Consider the following 24,139-nt stretch of genomic DNA (forward strand, 5'->3'; position numbering starts at 1 on the left):
GAAATAAAGACAATAATTTTATTCACTACCTTTATTTTAGGTGATGATGTCGGACTTCTCTCTATTTCCTGTGACGACTCTGTACCTGAACTGTCACTCAACTTGTCCAACAGTTTCCCGCGGCATTTTTTGCTCTGTGGACTATGTCGCGCAAGTTTCTGAATTCTCATTTGTGTCAGCCAATCCACTGTCTTCTTTTTATCCTCCTCTGTCTCAGCCTGTTGGACCTTTCTCTGTGGACCATCAACAACAAGATTTGGTAAATTAGCTGTAGGGGACTGATAAATATTACTATCTAGTTCTTTTAAAGACATTCTAGCTGGAGACTGAAACATGTCCGGGATAACAAATTGTTTCTTGACAGGGCTTTCAATAAAGTCACATTTTGAGTCTTTAACAACTTTCTTAGGACTTGGAGTATTTTCCTTGTCCACTTTTATCACATTAAAATCTTCTCTATCAGTTTCGCTACAAACTCTTTGCTTTTTATGTTTTTCTGGTGAATTCTCATCATCATCAACCAGTTTTCTTTTGCATGACTTCCGAACATTTTGTTTCTCATTTTTTTGACTATCTTTATTTTCCTTAACACATTTCACTTCACTATTTTCAGTTAGTCTTTTGTCTCTCTGAGTATCAACTGTATAAAATTTTGGTTTCTTAGCAGCACTAGAGGATTCTGCCCCAGTTGGTACAGCACTAATGGAAGAAGTTTTATTGTCTGCCAATTTTTCTGTTCCAGTATTACCAGATGTAGAAGGAACATTTTTGTTTCTTATGGAATCAGATGTGTGAGCATCAGGAGCACTAGCACTTCGTTTGAGCCACATCTTTATGGAGGGAGATGGTGATGCCTGTACACTGATCTTTGCTTGTTTGGGGGTAACAGCTTTGACAGGTCCAAATGGTAATGTAGCAGATCTCTTCATGGCTGCCTTGGGGGAACGTTTGGGAGTCTGTGGACCCGAATCAACTGATGTTCCTGTAAAATTTACCAAAGAAACTATCATCATTTATCAGTAAAGAATATTGAAACACATTTGGATGTTATAACGCAGGATATTAGTCAGACTGTTTTAGAGCAAACTTCCAGGACAGATGATTTAAGCAAAGATACTTATTAACTTTTTCTAATGAGCTAAATTTTGTTGACCCTCCTGAATTCAAAAAAATAAAACTTGTCCAGAATTCATAAATTTTCACGGCAATAAAGACAAGAGGGCCATGATGGCCCTGAGTCCCTGACCCGAAACAACTGCTTTTCAGTGTTGGAAATTATCCATTGTCAATTTTTTCTTATATTAAATTTGAGCGTAGAATATCTTTAAATAATAATTTATTTAATGACCTGGGGCATTTAAGCTTTAGCTTAAACTGGGCCAATCAAATTAATATGAGCAAAGTTGATAAAAGACTACCTAAGACTGCTACAGACAAAGTTGGGCGATCATCCATTAATTCTTTCAGTAGGATATAATGTTCTAAGGTTTTTCTATTTTTAGCTTTAGTGACCCCTAAAAGGGGCCAATCAAATTAATATAAGCAAATTTGATAGAAGACTACTTATATATATTTACCAAGAATGGTACAGACAAAGTTTGGTGATCATCTATCAATTAGTTCTGTAGTAGAAGATGTTTAAAGGTATTTCTATTTTTAGCTCAATTTTAGGCCAATCAAATAAATATGAGCAAACTTGATAAAAAACTACCCAATAATGCTACAGACAAAGTTTTGTGATCATCCATCCATTAGTTCTGTAGAAGAAGATGTCTTAAAGGTTTTTTCTATTTATAGCTCTAGAGACCCCTAAAAGGGGGCAATGAAATTAATATGAGCAAAATTGAAAAAAGACTACCCAAAAATGCTACAGACAAAGTTTGGTGATCTTCTATCAATTAGTTCTGTAGAAGAGGATGTCTAAAGCTTATTTTTTTCGTTTTTTTTAGCTCTAGGGACCCCTTTAAGGGGCAAATCAAATTAATAAGAGCAAACTTGATATAAGACTACTTAAGAATGCTACAGACAAAGTTTGGTGATCATCCATCCATTAGTTCTGTAGAAATAGACGTTTAAAGGTATTTCTATTTTTCGCTTTAGCGGCCCCTTAAAGGGGCCAATCAAATTAATATGAGCAAACTTGATAAAAGACTACCCACGAAATGCTACAGACAAAGTTTGGTGATCATCCATCCATTAGTTCTGTAGAAAATGTTTAAAGGTTTTTTCTATTTTTAGCCCTAGAGACCCCTAAAAGGGGCCAATCAAATTAATATGAGCAAACTTGATAAAAGACTACCTAAGAATGCTACAGACAAAGTTTGGTGATAATCCATCAATAAGTTCTGTAGTAGAAAATGTTTAAAGGTATGTCTATTTTTAGCTCTGTTGACCCCTAACAGGAGCCATTGAAATGACATGAGCAAATTTAAGTGTGACTGTCACAAGGATGCTACAGACCAAATTTGATGTAAATCTGCCCGGCAGTTTCAGAGAAGAAGATGATTGTTGACGCATGACAACGGACGCCGGAGCATCCCCCTTTGATATTAATAGCTCACCATGAACCTTCAGTTCTGCTGAGCTAATGACCCACTAACTGGTAACATGTCTGTACCTATATCTCTGTGTGTTCTCTCAGCAGAGCCTGTGATACCACATGATATATCTGTCCTTCCTAACTTCTTCCTTATATCAGCCGTAGAATCATATCTCCATACTCTTACAGTGTTATCATCTGATGTTGTGACCAGCTGCAAAACCAATAATATCTTCTTAAATAATGTTAACTAACTCTCAATGTCAAAACATTACCCTGAAAAACAGTATCACTGCGGTATACCGTACCCCGGATATTGCTCGATATTATGAGGACTTTCATCCCATTTCGCGACTTTGAACGAGGAAAGAAGGTATGTTTAGTGACTATATTTAGTCATTTTGAATTGGTTAGATATAAATTTTGTAGAAATACAAATACTTCGATAATTTCTCTAGTTAATGAAACCCCAAAAATGTTGAGAAATAGCTTTGAAATGTAATTAGGAGGTAAAATTCGTCTCTTTGCTCACGTGATAAATGAGCTCGGATCAGTCAAATTTGATGTTTTGTGCATATACATCCTTAAAAGAAAAACTTGAATCGAGTGAAACGTGATAATGATGATAATGTTTATGTTGTAAATGTTCAATCAACGATAAAACCTCAGACGACAGTGCATTTTGAGAATAAATACGCATGTCAGTGTACCGAGTATTGCTTTGGAGTTGCCCGCCGGTGTCACGAGTATTGCTTTTGAGTGTAACGAGTATTGGTTCTCAATAAAGAGTAAATGCAAGTAGTAAACACAAAGTATTTACCACATTTAATTTTAAATATTTCTTACTGTGTATACTTTTTTACACTATATGTGAAGAATATGCAGAATTCGGAGGTACTTTACTGGAAACATCTGCGAATAATCCAGATTTTCATTCCTGCTCGTGAAAAATCTCAGTTTTCTGTGTTTAAAATGTTCTCGTTGCTATCGAAGGATCAACCTTTCCAGAATTTGTTAATAATTATTGCATATCTTACTTTAAATAGTAAAAAAAGCATCCAAAGTGCATTAATACTGCCTCAAGATTGTCAATATTAGACGGTATTGAACAAGTGTTCCAATATCTAATATCAACCGACTTCCTACTATGCCAAAAATCCATATAAAGGTAACTTTCGGGCATTTTGCACCTGCACACTAGCAACGGCAGACCGTCTGCACGTGAAATTTTGTTACGCCTTAGCAAAGGTTTCCGTATGACTGTCGAGCAAGTACAGCTCAAAAAACCGAATAATGGATTTTGATAAGATTATGATAAAGGGCAGCAGTTGCAATAAAAAGGTTATGTTCCTTATAACCTTTTACCTCATAAAGGCGTGTTTTGAAAGCTTTACATCCCCATCCCTTTTGAGGCCTAGTGTAAAAATAGCGCAGCGTTTCCTATATAGGCCCCAAACACTGTTTTTTTTCGTTTGAGAAATGTTGTTCAAAAGAGCGATCACTTTTTCGGCTACCCCCATTAAAAAGTATATCAAGGGGGTTACACAGGGGGGATGTGCACCCTTCTGTTTGGGGGTTTGAAGTGGGGCAGCAGCCCCTCTAATCGTCGAGAAGACTTGGATCTTGTTGGGGGGGGGGGGGAGGGGCTAAATGGCCTCAGGTCGATTTAAAGGTACCGTGTAATCAACGCCGAAAACCTTAGACTTTATCACAATCAACTGAGAAGTTGGTGCACCTTGAAATCAGTTTTGATGGGAAAAAACAACGCAAAATAGAGATTTTGGCAATTTTGAGACGCCCCCCCCCCCCGTTGCCATGGTAACTGAAAATTTAAAAATTGAGCATGCTATTCCACAGGCTATGGTCTAGCTAACATTTGTGCCCAGTTTGATCAGTATTAAAGCATTTTTTATCGTTTCATAGCAGTTTGAACTTGTAACAAGAGGCTTAATTCAATGAAAACAGCCATTTTTCGCATTATGCTCATGCAGTAAAAGGTTAAGACGATGCCGGCATGCTTGGACGGCATAAGCCCTCTGGCCAATATTTTATGAAGTGCGTCGATATGTTTCTTAAGTCAAACTTGCCCTGTAAAAACCTATTATTAATGTCATCTAAATATGTTTTTTTATTCTTGTCCTTTTCAGAGATAGGTCTTCTTTATCAAAGTTTCTTGAGACATGTATTTAAAGTTTTTTATCGTCAATTTTGATGGTTCTACCCTGCTTCCGACCCTGCACACACTTTATTTCATCCATAGTGTGATTTTCAATCAAATGGGAAATTAAATCTCTGCATTTGCCAGTAGGAAAAGAACAGGAATAACAATGAAAAATTGAAAATGCATTGTTGAATCTGAAATATTTGAATAAATATCATATAAACAGTACATTATCAGAAAAATGAAATTGAATCGATAAACAGACGTGAAAATTAGACAAAAATATCGATTTTCCATACTAATGTGCTCATATTGTTTTGCAATAATCTGTACACTAAAGTTGGGCTATTTTGCAATACTCTGTACACTTAAAATCAATACTCGGTACACTTTCTTGTATCTTTTTTGGCCTGTATCTTTTTGTACTTTCACACTTTTTGCCTGAAATTTGGACAAGGCATACTTGGATTGAGAATAAAAAAAATGCTCGATTCAATTTTTTTTATATTGGTGATATAATAATTTCTAACTATTCTACAGTATCGCGGTCAGTATTTTCTAGTGAGCAGCGGATCGTTTAGGGGTAGTTTAATCAATTTTACAAATACCTGTTATACTTTTACGTCTTTTAGAGCTACAGAAATACCTCTAGATATATAAAACCCGTTGAGATAAATGAAATAGCCAATAGTTTGGAAAATATCGTCGCTGAACTTACCTTCGTTCCCCGTTCAAAGTCGCGAAATGGGATGAAAGTCCTCATAATATCGAGCAATATCAGGGGTACGGTATACCGCAGTGAGTATGTTCTTATCATAAAACTTGACAAGCTTTTCTGAAAACTTTTGCTTTAAAACATGGAATTGTAATTTGTGGGTAACACAAAAGCATATCAAGAACATGACAAATGACTTAAGCCAATGATCCTTCAAAGGGAGCAAACTTTGTCCAGACTGAAAACACAATTTTAATTAAAGTGTTGTGTCTAATCATTTTGTAGAAAATTAAGTAATATACTTGTAGATAATGAGATAAAGGCTGTACATTTTAGTTGTTTTAACAACTCCTTTATGTTCATGAAGCCTGAAGGAATGTTCTTTCTTCAAGTTTAACACCTTTATCAATCTATATTGACATTATGTGGACAATCACAATGGCTGAAGGGAAATAACTACCGGAAAAAATCTGTTGTTTTTTTGTAAACCTACATATTTTGTTTGATTTGTATTATGAAACATATCTCCTTAAAGAATTGAGGACCACCTCAATCTCACAAAGAGATGTCTGCAGTAGTAAGGAGCTGTCAGCCAGAAAGTGACCTGGACCTTTTGTTATAAAGGACTATAGAGATGATTATACATGACATGGTGTCCATGCAGTTGAACACTTACCCTATATAAATCTGTATTACACCAAGCAACATCTGATATCTCACTTCTATGACCTTTCAATATGACAGGACTGGCATTTGGTTTATTTACCTGTATCATACATTAAAACTGCATTTAATTCAAACACAAAACACACTGACAAGTTATAAAGAGAAGACTATTGATTATACAAATTTCATATCAATTTTTCTTCCTTGGTTATAAGTCTTACTAACACTGTAGAGGTCATATGGGGACTTGCTAGTTTGTGGGCCAGGAAGACCTCAGGTTTGTTTGTTTGATTGGGCTTTTACGTCAAACCGACACGGTATAGGTCATATGGTGACGTTCCAGTTTTACTGTTGGAGGAAGACCTCAGGTGCCCTTCCGTGCATTATTTCAGGCATGAATGGGCACCTGAGTTGAACCATCGACGTTCTGTAAGCTAGCTGGATAGCTTCCTCACATGAAAGAATCCAAAGTCCCTGTCGGGATTCGAACCCACAGCGGTGAGGGGCAAGTGGTAAGACCTCAGGTACCATACTCCTGAGTAGAAGTGGGTACCAGAGTAAAACCACCTATATTCTATGTGCTAGCTGGAGAGCTTACTCATATAAAATAATTCATATTGCAGGATTCATACTAACTGCTGTGAGGAAATAGTGATTCATTCAGCAAATTTATCTACTTGGTAAACTTTACTTATTTTTTTTAGTCTAAACAGACAAATTTGTGTGACACAACATAAACAAACTTTAAAGCTGCACGCCTCCAGATGAGCCAACTTATTTCAAGAAAATCAATATTGCGAAAAATGTTCTAAAATTTTAAAAAGGTAAAAGACCCAAAGTTATATTTTACATGTTATGTGTGTTTACGACTGATTTCGCAATATTTAATTATTATATTGCTACTGCGTTACTAACGCAGTAAGGGCTATTTTTAACATATGTTGACCATTATTTAAAGGTTCTCGCGGAAAAAGTGCTGATTGCAATATGTAAATTACTTTATTTGTTCACCTCACAATATTTTACTTTTAAATACATTTCCAAAATTATCATGAAAATTAACATGAATCTGAAGGTGTGCTGCTTTAAAATATATAATGATAACAGGCTACTTTCGCAATGAATTTTAGAGAATTTTTAGACACTTTTAAGAGAACAGCTGTTCTTAACTACTCAAAAATTGATAATTTGGCAGATCTATACATTTTTATTACAAAACAGTATCATATAAATTTCAGATAAAATTTATAGCTAAAAGTATATAATGGATCCTAGCTGTAGGGATAACAAGAGCCATGTTAACATGGCCATCCCCCGCTGAATGTGTTTGCTCATTGGAAGAATATATATGTAGTAGAGCAGGTTATCCAAATTTTAAACTAATGCAGCCAGCAGTAGGAAGTGTTGTCACAAAGATATTTAAATATCATTATTACTAATAGTGTTTAAATGTACATTTAAAATGATCAGCAGTTCAGCACATTACCTGCCAGATATAAGCCTGTTCATCTGTAGATCCACTCAGTAAAAATTCATTGTCTGGACTTAATACAGACTTTACATAAAATGATGTATTCCTGTGCCCCTTATATGTACACACTGAAAATACAAATATCAATCTAATGGCTTGATATATCTTATCTTTAAAATTTGTAAGTAAGATGGCATTGGTTAGAATTATCTCCCTTTACATGAATGACATACCAGCATACATGAGTTGTCTTTCTTGACTACAAACTTACATTAATATAAGTTAAGCGACTTTAATTTTCTGCTAGTTTGCCTCCTTCCACGACTAACTCCTCCATGAATTTAATGATTAAACCTTTTGATATGTTGAAAGACAGGAAGAGTGTAACCGCTTTTGTAAAAGACTTAATTCTATCTTTAAGCACTATCAGTAACTAAAGCAGACCATACAAGAATATTTTTGTACATAATTTAATAAATTTTGAAACTTCAGTAGTATCTACAGTTGATTTTTAAACATGTTACAGGGTACAGAACCTACAATTGCTCTAGAAATCTCAATGACAAAACTTGTATCTCTAAAACAGTCTTGATGTTACCAAGCCTTGACTTTTCCAAAGAAAGACTTATACCTTTCATTTACATGCTCAATAAAACTGAGTCTGTGATTTTCAAAACATTATTCTTGAGGAATAACCTGATAACAAATTCTTTATTGTTATTAAATTAGTCTCAAACTCACAATCTTTAATATTTACTTGGACAGTGTTACTATTGGACCATTTTCCACTTAATAGTCAACCACATGCCCTTTAAGGTGAAGATATTTTTCTCTAAAGAATGGAACATATAAGTACCTGGTTCAGGTTTATATGAGATAAAATCATAACAGTAGATGACATCATCTGTACAGTTAGCATACAACTTCGTAAAATACGAGTCAAATGTTAGACTGGAAAACCCTGAAAATAAAGCAATCCATTAATAGATAACAAATTTACAGTAAGAAAAAAAAATCATGGGAGTGGAAATAAAGATATGTTTAAGACTGGCCTAAACTGTTAGCTGCTTAATTTTAATATTAAAGTCCCTTACTTTCAAAATGGTCAGTCCAAAATTGAAAGCTTGAAAAGTACATTAAACATAAATTAAGAAGTAAAATGGTTAGTTGGCAAGCATTGGTTAATATTATTCATGTATTTACCGTGTGTTCTTTTCGAGCTCCCGGTGTATGGAAAATTATACACAGCTGAGGCACTATCCGGTTTTATTTTCCTAATATCCCAAACCTTCACACATCTGTAAATTACAAAAGGAAGGTTCCATGATTAAATTTATGGATTGTAGCAATTCTTCAAAATCAATCCATTAACAACAATGCTTACAAACTGGACGAAAAACTGACAGACGGACATGCAACTAAAATGGAGCATTTTTTAATTTTCTTTTGTTTAATAGTCATTGGCCCCTTTTATTCTATTGTTACAGAATGATGAACTCTATTGTTCTCTATACAGTTAGATAGTCCCCTATTTATTTTCGGTAGTGTGGAAGGATTTATTATAATCTTAGGGGCATAAAAAAGGAACAAAACTTTGGAGACTACTAGGAATCAAACCCATGTCACAAAACTGCCAATTATCCTAAACAACTCACAACTGTCAAAAATACTAAGCTTCAGTATCAGTAACTAAGGATATAAACAAGGTAAACCATATGATCAGTGAAAGATGAGCTGGTTTTGTAACATTTACATTCTTTATGTACTTTATACTCAAGCTTACCCATCGACAGCTCCTGATGTGGTCAACATATTATCATTCTGGAAGACAACACAGGTCACTGACTGCTGACAATCCTGAAATACAATAACTAATGTATACACAATATATATAGAGCATATACATAATCTCATAAAATAGCTCTACCTCATTCTCAATTCTTTAATTAGTTACCATATTGTAAAATGTAATATAATTTATCAAATAATTTGAATGATGCCAACTAATTTCTTATCGTAATGTTCATTTCAAGTTGATGTTTCTTTATTTCTATGGGCGTTATGATCACAAAATAAATACAAAGTAGTCTGAATGTTACTTTACATGTTTTGCAGAAATACAATTTCTTATCCAATTAACTAAGTAAAGCCTACCTTTAAATTACATACTAATATTATTTTATTGGTTGGTTTTGAGTCATACAAAAACTGTTAAGGTCATATGGCAACCTTCCAGCTTTAATGTGGGAGAAACCCAAAGTTTTCTTTACCCCTCAGTAGAACCAACTTCCCACAATTTAGATGGATAGCATCCTCACATTAAAGAACCCAAAGTCATTATGGGTCTTGAACCTAAAGTGCTATGGGGTAAATAATTCAGTCAGTGGCCAGCCGCCTAGACAACAAGTCAACAAACTGCTGCTCTAAATAATGTCATCATTTCTAAAAATGATGACATAAACTGTGACCTACCTGTGATGTCATGGGACCAAGACGAGATTTCTTCCTCTTACTGGAAGTTTGTTGTAATACACTATGAGCATTTTTTATCACTCCTATGCAACTAACTTTGTCACCTGAAAAGTAGAAATATATGCCTTAAAGTACAGACTTATGATAACTAGAAATGTGTCCATAGGACATTGATACCCCCACATTACAATGTCTAGTCAATCTACAGACAGACAGTTTGACAGACAGATAGTGGAAATCTTTATTGCCCCACATCATTGGGCATAATAACAGTTTTTGTACCTTATCAAAAGTTAACCTTTCCTATGCTGAATTTATGGAATACACTGACAGCTATAGAACCGACTTATTTTCCATGGAACTTAACATGAAGATACAAATATTAAATACATATATTTCAGAAATTTCAAAATCAATGTTCTAATGGTCTTAAATAAACAAGTAAGAACATTCAATAGTAAGTTCATATGACAATAATCTGTAAATAAACCCTGGTAATATGTAACAGTGACATACCTTTAACATTACATCTAGTATCCCATAATCTAACATGGCCATCTCTACTACCGGAGGCAAACACGGCTGTAAATTATGAAAGTATACATAAGGTTATGTCAACAAATACACTTCAAACCATGTAACTGCATCAAATACCTTCTTACTAAACTTACTTGTATCTGTTCTTTTCCTCTTAAGAAAAAATGGCTACATAAAGTGACAACTTGACATTTTTTAAAACATACATGTATCCTTATACTTTATTTGTATTTAAGTTATCAAAATATCCATTATTATTCAGTAAAAAAAGTTAACCCTACTTGAGATTAAAAAGTTTTAACAATTTTCATTCAAAATCAATATTTTGATAAACTTAAAACTGAGTATAATTTATAATGAAAGATAATGTATGTACCATCATCTTGTGGTCGGTACTTTACGGACCGCACAGAGCTGCTGTGACCTTTAAACGTGAGCAGTTTTTTCTTGTTTGGTACATCCCACAGACATATAGTCTGATCTCCTGATGCGGTGAGAAGTTTCTGTTCTTCTCTCATCCATTCTACATCAAATACAGCATTACTGTGTGCTATCCAATCTGAAATTTCCAAATATAACTGCAGTGCTCTTGAAAAGCATCATTTTTTACAAATAAAGTTCATGAAAAAAACAAGAAATTTCAAATCTGTCACATTTAAAGTGACCTTCAGCTTTTCTAAAGGTTAAATATCTTATTTTTAGATAAAATATTTTGCATCAATGTCAAATCAAAAGAATTAAGGTCAAAGTTCCGACAGCAGTTTGACCAGTGAAAGCCCAACAGATTTTTGCTATTTAAAGCTCTGGCGACCATTTTGTGCAGCGAAGCGGAACATGCCGGCGATATGCAAAACTACGGATGGTACTGATCAATCCTCTGAAGTTTCATTGAAATTCCACCAGCAGTTTGACATTTGAAAGACAGATATATAGCTCCGGAGGCCAATTTTTGCAGCAAAGACAAAATATTCTGTAGTATTGGTGTCTGTAGAAAGCCTCTAAAACTGATAATGCACTGTTACCTGTGATGTATGCTTGTTCACCAGCTAGGTTGGTGTTGTATAGTACCACACTACCACATTCATCAACCAATGCTAGAACATGTTCCGTGTTTTTACCTGTGTATGCAAAATCATATAATAACAAAATTATACAGTCAATATGAACCCAATCTGTTAGTACATTCTATGCTATCTGGCACAGCTTTACACAATTGGCTATTTCAATTCATGTAATTTAGTTTAAAAGAGATTTTTCCCAAATTAACCTATGAAAAATTTCATACTTTATATATTAAATTAGCAGGTAAGATAACGATTATATGATTTCTTGACTAATGTTTTGCAAGAATATGCTCATCATATTCAACTTTATGATGGTGTACTTTTTAATTTTTGTATATATAGATTAATAATATCTGTCATATGTTTACGGTTCAGATCGAAATATCCGTTCCAAGGGTACCCCCCCCCCCCCCATGGGCGGTGCCCAAGGGACAGTTTTTTCAATCTGAACCGCAAACATGTCAGATATATTTTATTTTTGTATATTTTTTTTTTATATTTAAATTGGTTTACCTCAATAGGATATTTTGTTCATGGAAATTATTATCATTTCATCCCTAACTATGTTCTTACAATAGCTTATGAATTTACAACTTTAATAGCAACGGCAAAATGACGTCATCCTAAGTACATTGTTCCCTTCTAAAATGCGCCGAAATGATTTCATTTTTATGCAGTTCATTCATAAAATGCGCTAAAATGAGGTTGTTGTATGGCATGCCAGATGAAGTTTCCAGCATGAGTAAAACTAATGGAAACGTCAGTCTACTATGCAAGAAAGAACTCACTGTAAACATGTAACATTTATTTACAGCAAAAGTCTATGTTATTTTGAATCATCCATGGAACTTTTAGAGAATTGTAATTAAATAATAAGCTGTGAAAATTAACTACCTTTACTGAAACTGCAGGCTAATGGAGGTATAGGTGACTGAAAAGACAATAACAACAATTTTTAAATAAATGATCCTAATAAACATATTTGTGAAAAAATATGTTGAGTTATGCTTTAATTAGCTTAAATTTTGCTAGTTGAAATTATTTTTGCCTGTAAAAATGTTAGACTCACAAAAATAATTCAAAGCCTTTACTTTTATAAATTATTTTAAAAATAATACAAACATCTTTTTTCCTAACATTACTGAATGGGTTAATCTGTACACAGAGAGAAACACGGATTGATACCATTTGAAGACAGTTAAATGAACCATATTCACGATTTTTTTTCACAGCTATGGTAAGAGGAGTCTAAAAAAAGCTAGCACAACTTACCTCATCCTCTGAACTTAAAACCGGATATTCATCTGAACTATGACATCTTAAATTTTCCAATAAATTTGAAGATACAGGAAAATTGATAAATTCTGGAAAAGAAAATATGAGCTTTTTTCAATCAAAGGCATAGTCTAAACTATACAATATCATGATTATGTTCAAACCTTGGTATTAGAACTGATTAAGAAAAAGAAAATCAAGGATTATGAGATCAGTCTGTTTACAAGAAGAAAGAAACATTGTTCTTAATACAAAGAGCTGGGTCTCACAAGATTGCCATTTCAATCTATAAACTTATCTATAGCTTAAAAAACCCAACAATTTCAATAGGTTGTTGTATTTAAATGCACATCTGTCAAAAATCATCAGGGCTTTTTTTCCTTCTGTAAGCAGGGGTAGTTTGGCTTCCCAGGGTTTTTTACCAAGATTTTGGGAACATGACCCATACCCATGGAATTGGGAATTTCAGCAATGTTTTAAAATTTGGGTAAAAATGCATGATAATAATTATTAATATTTAATATTTAATAATTGCAGTGATTAAATTAATGCAAAGAATCACTGTCTAGGATGGCATCTTCAAACATTTAAACACCATAACAGTGAAGAAGCCCTTATTTTTAAAGATTTTAGAATTTGTTATTTAATTTAATATTTTCATTTTGTAACTTACAATTGGGAATTTTTTCCTGTGAATTGGGAAAATAAATATACTATTTTCAATTGGGAATAATCAATATGACTGAATATCGGCTATAAAATAAGCCAAAAAATAAATCCTGCTTCCCTGAAGGAGTTATATTTTAAATCATGCAGTTTTCCCCAAAAGTTGAATTTACATCAAATTTTTGCAAATATACAGTATAATTTTCCCAAAAAAATAAAGGGCAGGGCCAACATGTGAAAAGAAGCCCTAAACTTAAGTCATCAGAATTATTGTAGAGTGCTGAGGATATTTTTGGATCGGTTTTTAGTAAGGGTGTTAACAGTTTACCGGTAAACCGATATATTGCAGTATGAAAAAATAAATTTCGTACCGCGGTACAATTTTTGGAAAACCGGTATTTTATATAAATCATAATTTTCAATTAATTGCCTTCTAATTTCGTACAAATTTTGCATAAAATCTTTAATTGGCGAATTTTATTGGCGCCAACGTAAGATAAATATATATGACAATTAGTACACTTAAAAGTCATAAACGGCCGCATAATTTACATAAGCGGCCCAGATGTGAAAGGTCACGCGCGACTAGTTTTGTTTATCAAATTGTGTTACACTTTACTTTCTATTTATTCCTTACATTTATATTAAGTTTCTACTAAGAATACATATAATAATATTATATAATGTTACTCCATCTTTACATCAAAACATATACACGACAATACCTATTGCAATACGCTTTGGCAAAATGGCATAATTTGCAATACAGTTTTTGCTGTATTGTTACACCCCTAGTTTAGTCGCATGATGATGAACAAAGATAGGTCATATGGCGACTTTTCAGTTTTACTGGTGGAGGAAGAACTCTGGTGCCTTTCCTTGCATAATTTCAGGCCTGAGTAGAACGCAATATAAGCAAGCTGAATAGCTTCTTCACATGAAATTATCAGAAGTCACTATCGGGAGTTCAAAAGCAGTGAGGGACTAGTGGTTTGAAGTCAGCAACCAAAACAGTTAACCTCAGTGATTTTTCTCACGTAATTGGGAAGAGGCCTTAGCAAAATTATCTCTAAAATTGCTGTTTTGGGAAGTAAAAAAGATGGTTTAAGTTCATATTTTTGGGAAAACTGCATGATTTTAAAGAAAATTTCAATTGGGAAGAGGCCTTTTTTCGGAGTCTGTTACATAAGTAGAAAAATCACTGAAATCAATCAGATATCAGAATACTCCACCTATTATCATTGAGTTAGATTGAAAATGGAAGCGCCCAAATAGGCATTACACTGAAAATGTCACACTGATAGGTAAAGAAATATATATATTTTCAATTGTTTTTTATTTGATTTCCTTTTAAATTGAATTACAGTCAACCCGGCCCTAAGTTAACCCGGCCCCAAGTCAACCCGGCCCCATAATTGGTCAATCCGGCCCCACAGAATTTTTATTTGGTCAATGCGGCCCCAAAATTGGTCAAACCGGCCCCAAAATCGATCATTCCGGCCCCAAAATATATATTTCCAAAGAAAACTATTCAGGTCATTTTGTTGTATGCTGGAATGAAAATGATTTATTATTAATTGAATATTATTAACTATTATAACATCAACAATTATATGTACATCAACATTATTTCAGATGTGATAATCAAACAGTTTAAAGCAATCAATTAACAAAAAAGGTATACAGCTGTGAAAAACAAATCCTTTAAATAAGTTGCTAGTATCTTTCATGTCTTTATTCGATCACTATTACATATATATATCCGTGATTCGATGTAAATTAAAGATTAGTCCAAGAGATGGCGGGGTTTTATTGCAATTTACCGTATCATCAAAAGAAACATTGCCATTATGAAGCATATTGTTTGTAGTTTCTAAAAACCCATTTCTTAAGTTACGCAGCCCGGGCAAAAGTACAAAAATCCAAGATGGCCGCCAATATGGCCGCCATAAATTACAAAATACCATATAATTTTTTGTTTCTTGATGTTTTACATACGGATTTTGTACAAAAGTAGTTTCAATTGCACAATATCAGATAAAAATATGGCTAATTTATGGTTCAATCAAGCAAAGATGACAATTATATGGCAAACTTTTAAAATTATCACTAATTAATTTACCAAAAAAGTGGTAAAAAATAGCATTTTTTTGACAAATATGATGACTTTCGTTTTTTTCCGTATTTACACAATATAAACAAAAATGCATTTAAAGTGTGTGTATTTTATTAATTTAACATAGTTAGACACAAGTTAAGCATAAAAAAAACATTTTCTGGGCATTTATGCCGTAAGAGTTGATCTTCAAAGTGGGTGGGGTAATATCACCTGAAAAAAAAAAATTAAATTACAATGTTCTCAAAACATGCCTTTACTTTATAATTTCAGTTTAATGTATAGGAAATTGTGTTTTTTAATTGTATGTTCTTTATCATTTTAACATTTTTTGATAAGTTAAGACATAAAAATTCATAACCTGACGCATTTATAACAGAAGAGTACAGCTTCAAAAGTGGGTGGGGTAAAATAACCCCAAGAAAGCGCGTTCAAAAATAATAAGCTCCTTAAACTTGCCCTTATTTCACAATTTTAGTGCAATAATAAATATATTAAATTGAATTTTGTGGTAAGATATAAAATAAATATTTATTACATTTAAGAAGAAAAAAACATCATGTCATAGCAACCTTTAAGATAATCACAATTAACCAAAACTTTAATAGGTAAAAAAACACAGTTTTTGCATTTTGTTGCCTTTTAGTATATCTTTTTGACACAAAGTAGAGAATTGTGCTACAGTTGTTTTAGCTGACAATAGCTGTATTAGTTTTGGCATAAAAATCATTACAAGAGAATGTATCACAGAGGGATAGAGTTAAAAAAATGGGTCCAACAAAAACTTTGCAAAATTTTTAAAGTGCTAATTGAACATGCTATTTTACTTTAAATTTTTAATAGTCATGGGTTTTGCCTTTTTCTGACAAATATTATAAATTTAAATTATGTTAAACCGATGAAACCCTAGGATAGTATATTTTCGTTAAAACACTTTATTGCAGCTATTTTTTGTGAATCTTACGAAATCTTACTTACTGAATTTTTTTTAATAAAAAAGTTTGGAAAAGCTTTATTCCCTATTGTTGGTCAAAGTTAATATGGTCCCACCAAAAACGCGGTTATAATGACTTTTGTTTTTTTACTGTGTTTAATTATAGTGTATATGGAGAAAAAAATTATAAAGTTTGTATGTTTTGTACTCAAAAAGGTGTTTAATTTTATTTTTAAAAAAAAGGGTGTATTAGAATTCAAGTATTTTAAATTTCAGTATAATTATAAATTCTTTAATAAACTAAGAAAAAAAACATCATTTAAAAGGTGTTTTTATTTATCATAATTAATTCACACAAAAATGTATGAAAACAAAATGCTAGTATTTTTGTAACTTTTGTTTCATCTTTGTAACATAAAATAGATGTAAGTGTTCTTTAATTGAAATTGTCGCGAGGCATGTGTCTCAGAAGAGTAGCACTAAAAAGTGTGTGGGATAAAATTGAACTTAAACCTGAAGACATCACGATGCTTATACAACATACACTTATGGGCAGAAACAGTTTTTATTACGTTCTTTCTACCAAAAAATGTAATTTCATTAATTTTGATACATGTTTACAACACCTGTACATAATTGGTTATGTTTTTCTTAAAGGCCCATTATGCCTCAGACAAGCTTTTATCTTCCTTTCTCTTAACCTTTTTATAAATTTTGGTATAGGTTTATGTTATCCATATCGTTACTCACTGGCCAATCACCAGAACTTTTTTATCTGTTACATTTTGGCATAATTAAAGTGAATTAGTATTTTGTATGGAAGTTAAAATACTACTTTGCTTACATTTTGCTACATTTACTACAAAGAATTTTAGATTTTATCGCTATTTTATTTCAGGTAACAAGCATCTTACATTCTCTTAAATCATTATTTAATTTATTTTGTTTTTGAGGCATAATGTGCCTTTGATAAAGGTAAGAAATTTTGGCATCATAATTACAATTCAAGAACAAGTGCATTAAAACATAAAAAGACACACTTATATATTAATCAAGAAACCATGATATCTTGTGTATGCATTTTGTGAGAGTGTAGTTGTGAAATTTGATATAAACACATCATCATTTTTTAATTTAACAAAGGTAACAAGTATTGTCAATTTATAAAATTTGCAATCATATATGAATAAGTTTTAGCAAAAGTTGTGAAAGTAACTGCACACAAAACATCCCAAAATAGTTAAAACATGTTTAAGCTATCAATACATGTCACAGAAAATACATACATCTTGAAAGTATGCACTAATACATTTCTGTACAAAAGTCGATTTAAAGCAACAATTTTCACATAAAGCATAAACCGACCAGCATTTAGTTTGTAATTTACATCTATAAGTACATAGTCGCTGTTTCCTTCTAGATTCACCTAGCTATATGTTATGTGTAGTCTCACTTATTCAGCAGAAATAAGATTTTAAATGTCAAAATACTTTGGGAGTTGACAGCTGAGAACTGACTGTGTAGATGGCAAAAATGATGCATCAGCTCCTTGACAGTTTGATCAATCTGGGATGTTATATTTTTTTATCCTTGAAAATCTTTTCAGCACAATAACATTGCTGTGTCTCTGCAATAGTTTTAGTTTCTTCTTTTTTGACTTTTTTCCTGTTGGGTATTTCTAGTATTCCCTTCGTGATTACTGAATATCACCATTAGGTGTGTTGGCTGACTTAAGAGGGTTCTCCTTTGTTGGCTCCTTTTGATCTGATATTTAGCTTCATTAACTCCCTTTTTTAAAAGTTCAGTTATTAAGTTCAACATTAATTTTTCATATTTTAGGCTTACATGTTTTTCATGGAAGTTCGCAATAATTATAGATTAAAGATCGCCTTGATTACCGTCTTATGAATTGTCTACGGATGCTTAATTTTTAAGCTTTCACTATTATAATTTTCATTACATTTTTGTTTTAAATACTGAATTTTGCTTGGAGGATCGTTGTTAGAAGCTTGCATATATCACTGCTGTCCAAAAAAATAGGCATAATCGAACCGGACGTAAGTGTGGCCATATTTGTATCTTTCTATTTGCTTGTACCGATTTTGAGCATATGTATTACTAAACAATGCTTGTCTGGCATTAAGTTATAGGTGTTAATAGGGAAAAAATACAATCCTTAAGAACTTCACAATAAACAGTAAATTGAAAATGTTGCCAGACTTGGTTTGATTGAGCCTGTTCATGGATGGTACTGGGATAGTGGCAAACTACCGTCCCACCCCATTAGCACCTCCTCAATGTAATCGATTCAACCTTCAGCATGAAATAGTAAAATTTTGAATTTTGAAACATTCGCAGATGTTGTTAATACTGAGGTCATCATGGAAGCTCAATGTGACCTTTTTCAGCCAGTACATTAACGTGGCGTATGGTCCCACAATTAACAGAATGTGTGTACCCTGAATGAGAAAAAAATAAGCGAAACATAAAATTTTGGCGTTCTTGTAACAAACATGTTTTGGTCTTATTTTCGGCTTTCGATCCACCTAACCCGGTTTTCCCTTGATAATTTTAAGTAGCAAAAATTTCTGCAGCAAGTGACCCCTGTTTACTCACATGTATTTTGGGAATTTTAAGCGGATGAGAGAATCTATTTTCAAAAAGAAGAAATTTATTTGTCGGGGATCAAAGCAAGTGACTCCTTGTTATTTTCTAATGCTTTCTCTTTGCTAGGCTGCATTACTCCAGAATGGACATAACGATTGACTTAATTATTGGCATTTATTTACCTTTTAAGTTTTTTGGGTTGTTGTTACCATGGGCCTAATCTATCTATTGAAAAACTTGTACTTGGCATATTACCTGCCATAGAAGAACCTAAGCTTTCAGTTATATTGTAAAATTTGGGAAACATTGTCATAATTATAGTAAAGTTTACATCTTGAGGTCGTACAATATGAAATGGAGTGGTTGAAAGGAAATCAAATATTACCTGACATGCTGCTTTATAAATGATGAAGATGATACTGGAGATCTTGAAGATAATAATGATGATGATAACGATGATCCATTTAATAAGCAGCATGTTTACGCATAATATTTTCCAAAATCTATCAAAGATTTACAAATTTATGTACATAATTTTGAGAATAGACAATTATGACCTTAAACCTTTGAGCCCGAGACTTGATTATTTCTTGTTCGACCTTAACATGCAACACATCTGTTGGACCAGACAAAGAGTATCAACGCATGAAATGAAAAATTAGGGGTGACTTTGAGCAACACATCTTGTTTTAGCGTATGATACACATCAGATCAATGTTAAAAAAAAAGTTATGTATAATTGTAAAAAAATCATCCATGAAAGATAATGTCGTTGGAAAGACAACGCCATCTATTAATCATATTATGAATACGGAAGTTCAAGTGTGTGACTTGATTTTTGAATGTGTCACATCGATATAATGTCAAAATCATTTTTATTAAGTTATTTAAAAAATCCATCCAGGAATGACATAATTATTGACTTGACATGACCATCAGTGCACAATTTATGCAAAATATGCAAAGGTATGGACCACACTCAAAGTAAGGAATATGGAAGCACTGTACAATAATATTCCTATCAATTTTTTGTAGGGGAGGGCATAAAATGCTTTTGCTTTTATTTTAAGTATTGAAATTGACTGGTTTCTTTTGTGCAGAATGTATTAATGCATCTATACTTATATTAATATATGTATTTAAATTGTGTTTTTTAAGTTTAAATTGATATGATAAAGACTTAAATTACCTTTCGCTATCCACTATTGGCAATTTTTCATGACTGTGATTTTATTCAGTATGTTATTTGCACAACATTCTATTAATAAATGCTCCTTTCATCAATGACCAATAACCATTTCTCTTTTCTTTCATGTTAGATATTATAGTAGTCAAAGTTTAAATGATACCAATCAACCAAAATTAAAGTTTATATTAAATGTAATGAGATGAATATCCATTTTACAACTTTTGCTGGAAGAACATTATCAAAAAAATCTTTTCAAACAAGTATTTATCCATACAATATTTTTGTTTTCAAAACATAAAAAATGCCATCATATAACATATATTATAGAACAATAAATGCAAGTTGATGAACATTATATTTAATGGTTTAGGTGTTTATTTAAACTCTAAGATATATGATAAGGTAACTACTTTCAATGACTTATCAAGCTATAATCAACTGATAAAAGACAGACAACTATGAAATTATTTTATTCTACGATATATCTAAAGGCAACAACTCTCAAAAATGTGTTTCGGACCATTCACTTTTTTGTGATAATTTTAAATTTGGATGATTGATGTTTCTTTTCTTCTTTAATGTTAATACAATCTTTTATAAATTTCTTATCACAAAAATTCAATTTACTGATAAATACACTAAAATTTTGAAAAGTAAAAGGCAAGTTTTAAGTTAATAAATTTGAAACTTTTTTCTTCTTTTTCCCTTCTCTTTCTTTTCGGTTATTTTACCCCACCCCACTTTTGAAGCTGTATCATCTGTGATAAAGATCAGGGTAAAATTGTTTTAAGCTTTAACTTTATAAGAAATGTTCAAATGATAAATTAAAATACAATTAAAAAACACAATTTACTATTCTTAAACTGAATTCATATGTTAAGGCATTTTTTGGGAATATCATACATGTGACATCCCGCGGATTTAAAAAAATCCAGATTATTTCAACACTGATCCCGATTTCCCGATATTACAGCTTGAAATCCCGATATTTAAAAAAAAAATCAACATAAAAAAAATCAACACAGCACCTGTATCTAAAATGTAAACCGTGCCTCCGGGCATTGATTGTTATCTGTCCATATCCTAAATTATAGCGGATTAAATGTTGAGTCGCTAATTGACAGCAAGGTGACGTAATAAACAGTTCCAATACCCAAAGTTATTCTCACATGTTTAACTTATCACGTGTTGTGTGTCAATCAATTGACCTCTTTTGTAATTTGGCAGTAGGTATTACACGCTACGTCATCAAAACTACCCTGTAAATTTACATGTATGAATTCGGCTGAACCTTTGATTTTCTTTGATAAGTGCCGCACTGATAAAGATAAAAGGGGAGCAGAATCATTTAAAGTGGATCATTCAAAACCTGTTTGAGATGTCTAATTAACCTATTTTTAGTGAGTGGGTAATTTTTTGTTTTGTTTAGGAATCACGCAATCATCGAGGCAAAAATGTGGATTTAATAACAGAAGGATTCTTGCATTTATTTGGAGTCTTTTACTTAATGTTACGTTATTTAACTGTCATAGTCTTATGTTTATGAATAGTTGTTGCACGTTTTCAAATAGCTTGTGTTTAATTATTGAATGACTGAAAAGTCACATTATAATTCTTCAAACTGAAAATAATGAAATGTGAAAGTGTGACTGTTTTAGAAATAGCCAGTATGACTACACTTATTTATTTATCTATTTATTTATTTTTTTGGTGAAATAAATTAATATTGATCAACAAAAAAAATCATAAAAAAATATAATCATTTAATGATTTTGAGGGTAATATAGATTCTTTGAAGCAAATGTGCCAAACACGCATTGAATTTCGATTCAATAAAAAAATCCAGTTTTGAGCCTCAAAATCCAGCTGAAAATCCAGATTTGGCCCATTTCATTTGTCACATGTATGGAATATTGTAATTTTAATTTTTTTCACTAATTTTACCCCACCCACTTTTGAAGATCTACTCTTACGGCATAAATGCCCAGAAAATGATTTTTTTATGCTTAACTTGTCTAACTATGTTAAATTGATAAAGTACACACACTTTAAATGCATTTTTGTTTATATTGTGTAAATACGGAAAAACGAAAGTCATCATATTGTCAAAAAAATGCTATTTTTTACCACTTTTTTGGTTAATTGATAGTGATAATTTAAAAGTTTGCCATATAATTGTCATCTTTGCTTGATTGAACCATAAATTAGCCATATTTTATCTGATATTTGCAATTGAAACTACTTTGTACAAAATCCGTATGTAAAAAATCAAGAAACAAAAATTATATGGTATTTTGTAATTTATGGCGGCCATATTGGCGGCCATCTTGGATTTTTGTACTTTTGCCCGGGCTTAACTTCAGAAATGGGTTTTTAGAAACTACAAACAATATGCTTCATAATGGCAATGTTTCTTTTGGTGATACGGGAAATTGCAATAAAACCCCGCCATCTCTTGGACTAGATGGTTTCGTGAGTGTTAATGCGATAATTTTGAAGAAATGCACAGAATTTCGAGTTAAAAGGTTTGTATAAATTAAGTTTCCAACAATCTTTTTTTCAGTTCATTTGAATGTTTTTATTGAATACCTTCATCAGTATAATTAATATTTGTTTAGTTTTTTTATTAACTTATTTTCAAAGAATATTTACTGTGTAAAAAAAGTATTGGAATATTACTAAGTGTTTGAAAAAATGATAGTGTTTTGTGTTTAATCACTTTATGTCATTATGACTGATAACTGTATTGATTGTGGATATATTGTGCGTGACAGACAGGAGGCAGTGACCTGCGGTACCTGTGATAGATGGCAGCATCATTATAATTAATCTTACTTAAAACTGTTAGGGGCCTAATGGAAACACTTTAGTGTGCTTTTGGTCATTTCTTTTTTTTTTCTTTTTTACCATACAATAACATGGTAATGATTTGAACACATTAAGGTTTCTTTTCCATGATATGTCAATAAAAAAGTTTAGTTTTTTCTTAATACTTCTATCGTAGAGGTTAAGGTTGAAGACAGACGTCACCTTATTTTCGCGACGGTAAAAACAGTAAACTATGCATGTGTTGCTTGTTTGTTAATATTGCTAGTTTTTATATAAAATAAATAATAAAAGATATCATCGTTAAACTTTTGATATTGTTTTTGTTGTTAATTTTTATTTTATTTCTTGATAAGTGTTTATATTTTAAAGCAAAATAAATAATAAAAAAATGGGGCCGGGTTGACCAGAAATAACATTGGTTTGGGGCCGGGTTGACCAATTTGGGGCCGGGCTGACTTGGGGCCGGGTTGACTTGGGGCCGGGTTGACTTGTACCGGATCTATACATGTGTAGTCGAGATACCCGTGCAACCCAAAGTCCGAGCCTGCTTCATTTTTATAAATTTAAGAGTTACCCTAGAAGGTACTAAGGTAGGATTAACTAGCATTTACTCAGAATTAATGTTAAGGTGAAACCTCACGCCAGTGAACAACGAACAAGGTCGCGAAAACTAGTGAAATGTATACAGTAATTATTTTTTGAAATCAAAGAAATGTAATCAAGTATAAGCTATTGAAAACTTAAGAAAATTTATTTTTATTCCTACTTTTGCTTGGTTGGTTTATTCCGTAAATTGAGTCCTTGATAAATTTAAAAAACATTTTATTGAGTTCGTGCTTCCCGCAATTTTTTCCCGATGTACTGTTTCCGGTTATCTAAAATCCGTTTAGCCCCAGAA

General features: G+C 32.3%; 1 protein-coding gene across 1 annotated transcript; it reads right to left on the reverse strand.

Moving 5' to 3' along the window:
• Positions 1-490: 490 nt before the first annotated feature.
• On the reverse strand, positions 491-24,106 carry LOC132754335 (denticleless protein homolog; the record flags this gene model as incomplete). Its single annotated transcript, XM_060744954.1, is given in 14 exon segments — positions 491-982; positions 2,618-2,753; positions 6,092-6,181; positions 7,568-7,680; positions 8,409-8,513; positions 8,756-8,850; positions 9,336-9,409; positions 10,025-10,128; positions 10,541-10,606; positions 10,938-11,120; positions 11,584-11,679; positions 12,520-12,556; positions 12,898-12,989; positions 24,008-24,106. Coding segments are annotated over 14 exon segments (1,738 nt in total), but the record flags the coding sequence as incomplete, so codon positions are not given.
• Between the last annotated feature and the right edge of the window lie 33 nt (positions 24,107-24,139).

The sequence above is a fragment of the Ruditapes philippinarum genome, unplaced genomic scaffold (genome assembly GCF_026571515.1).
Source record: "Ruditapes philippinarum isolate M1 unplaced genomic scaffold, ASM2657151v2 ctg6833_1_1_1_1, whole genome shotgun sequence".
NCBI classification, from domain to species: domain Eukaryota; kingdom Metazoa; phylum Mollusca; class Bivalvia; order Venerida; family Veneridae; genus Ruditapes; species Ruditapes philippinarum.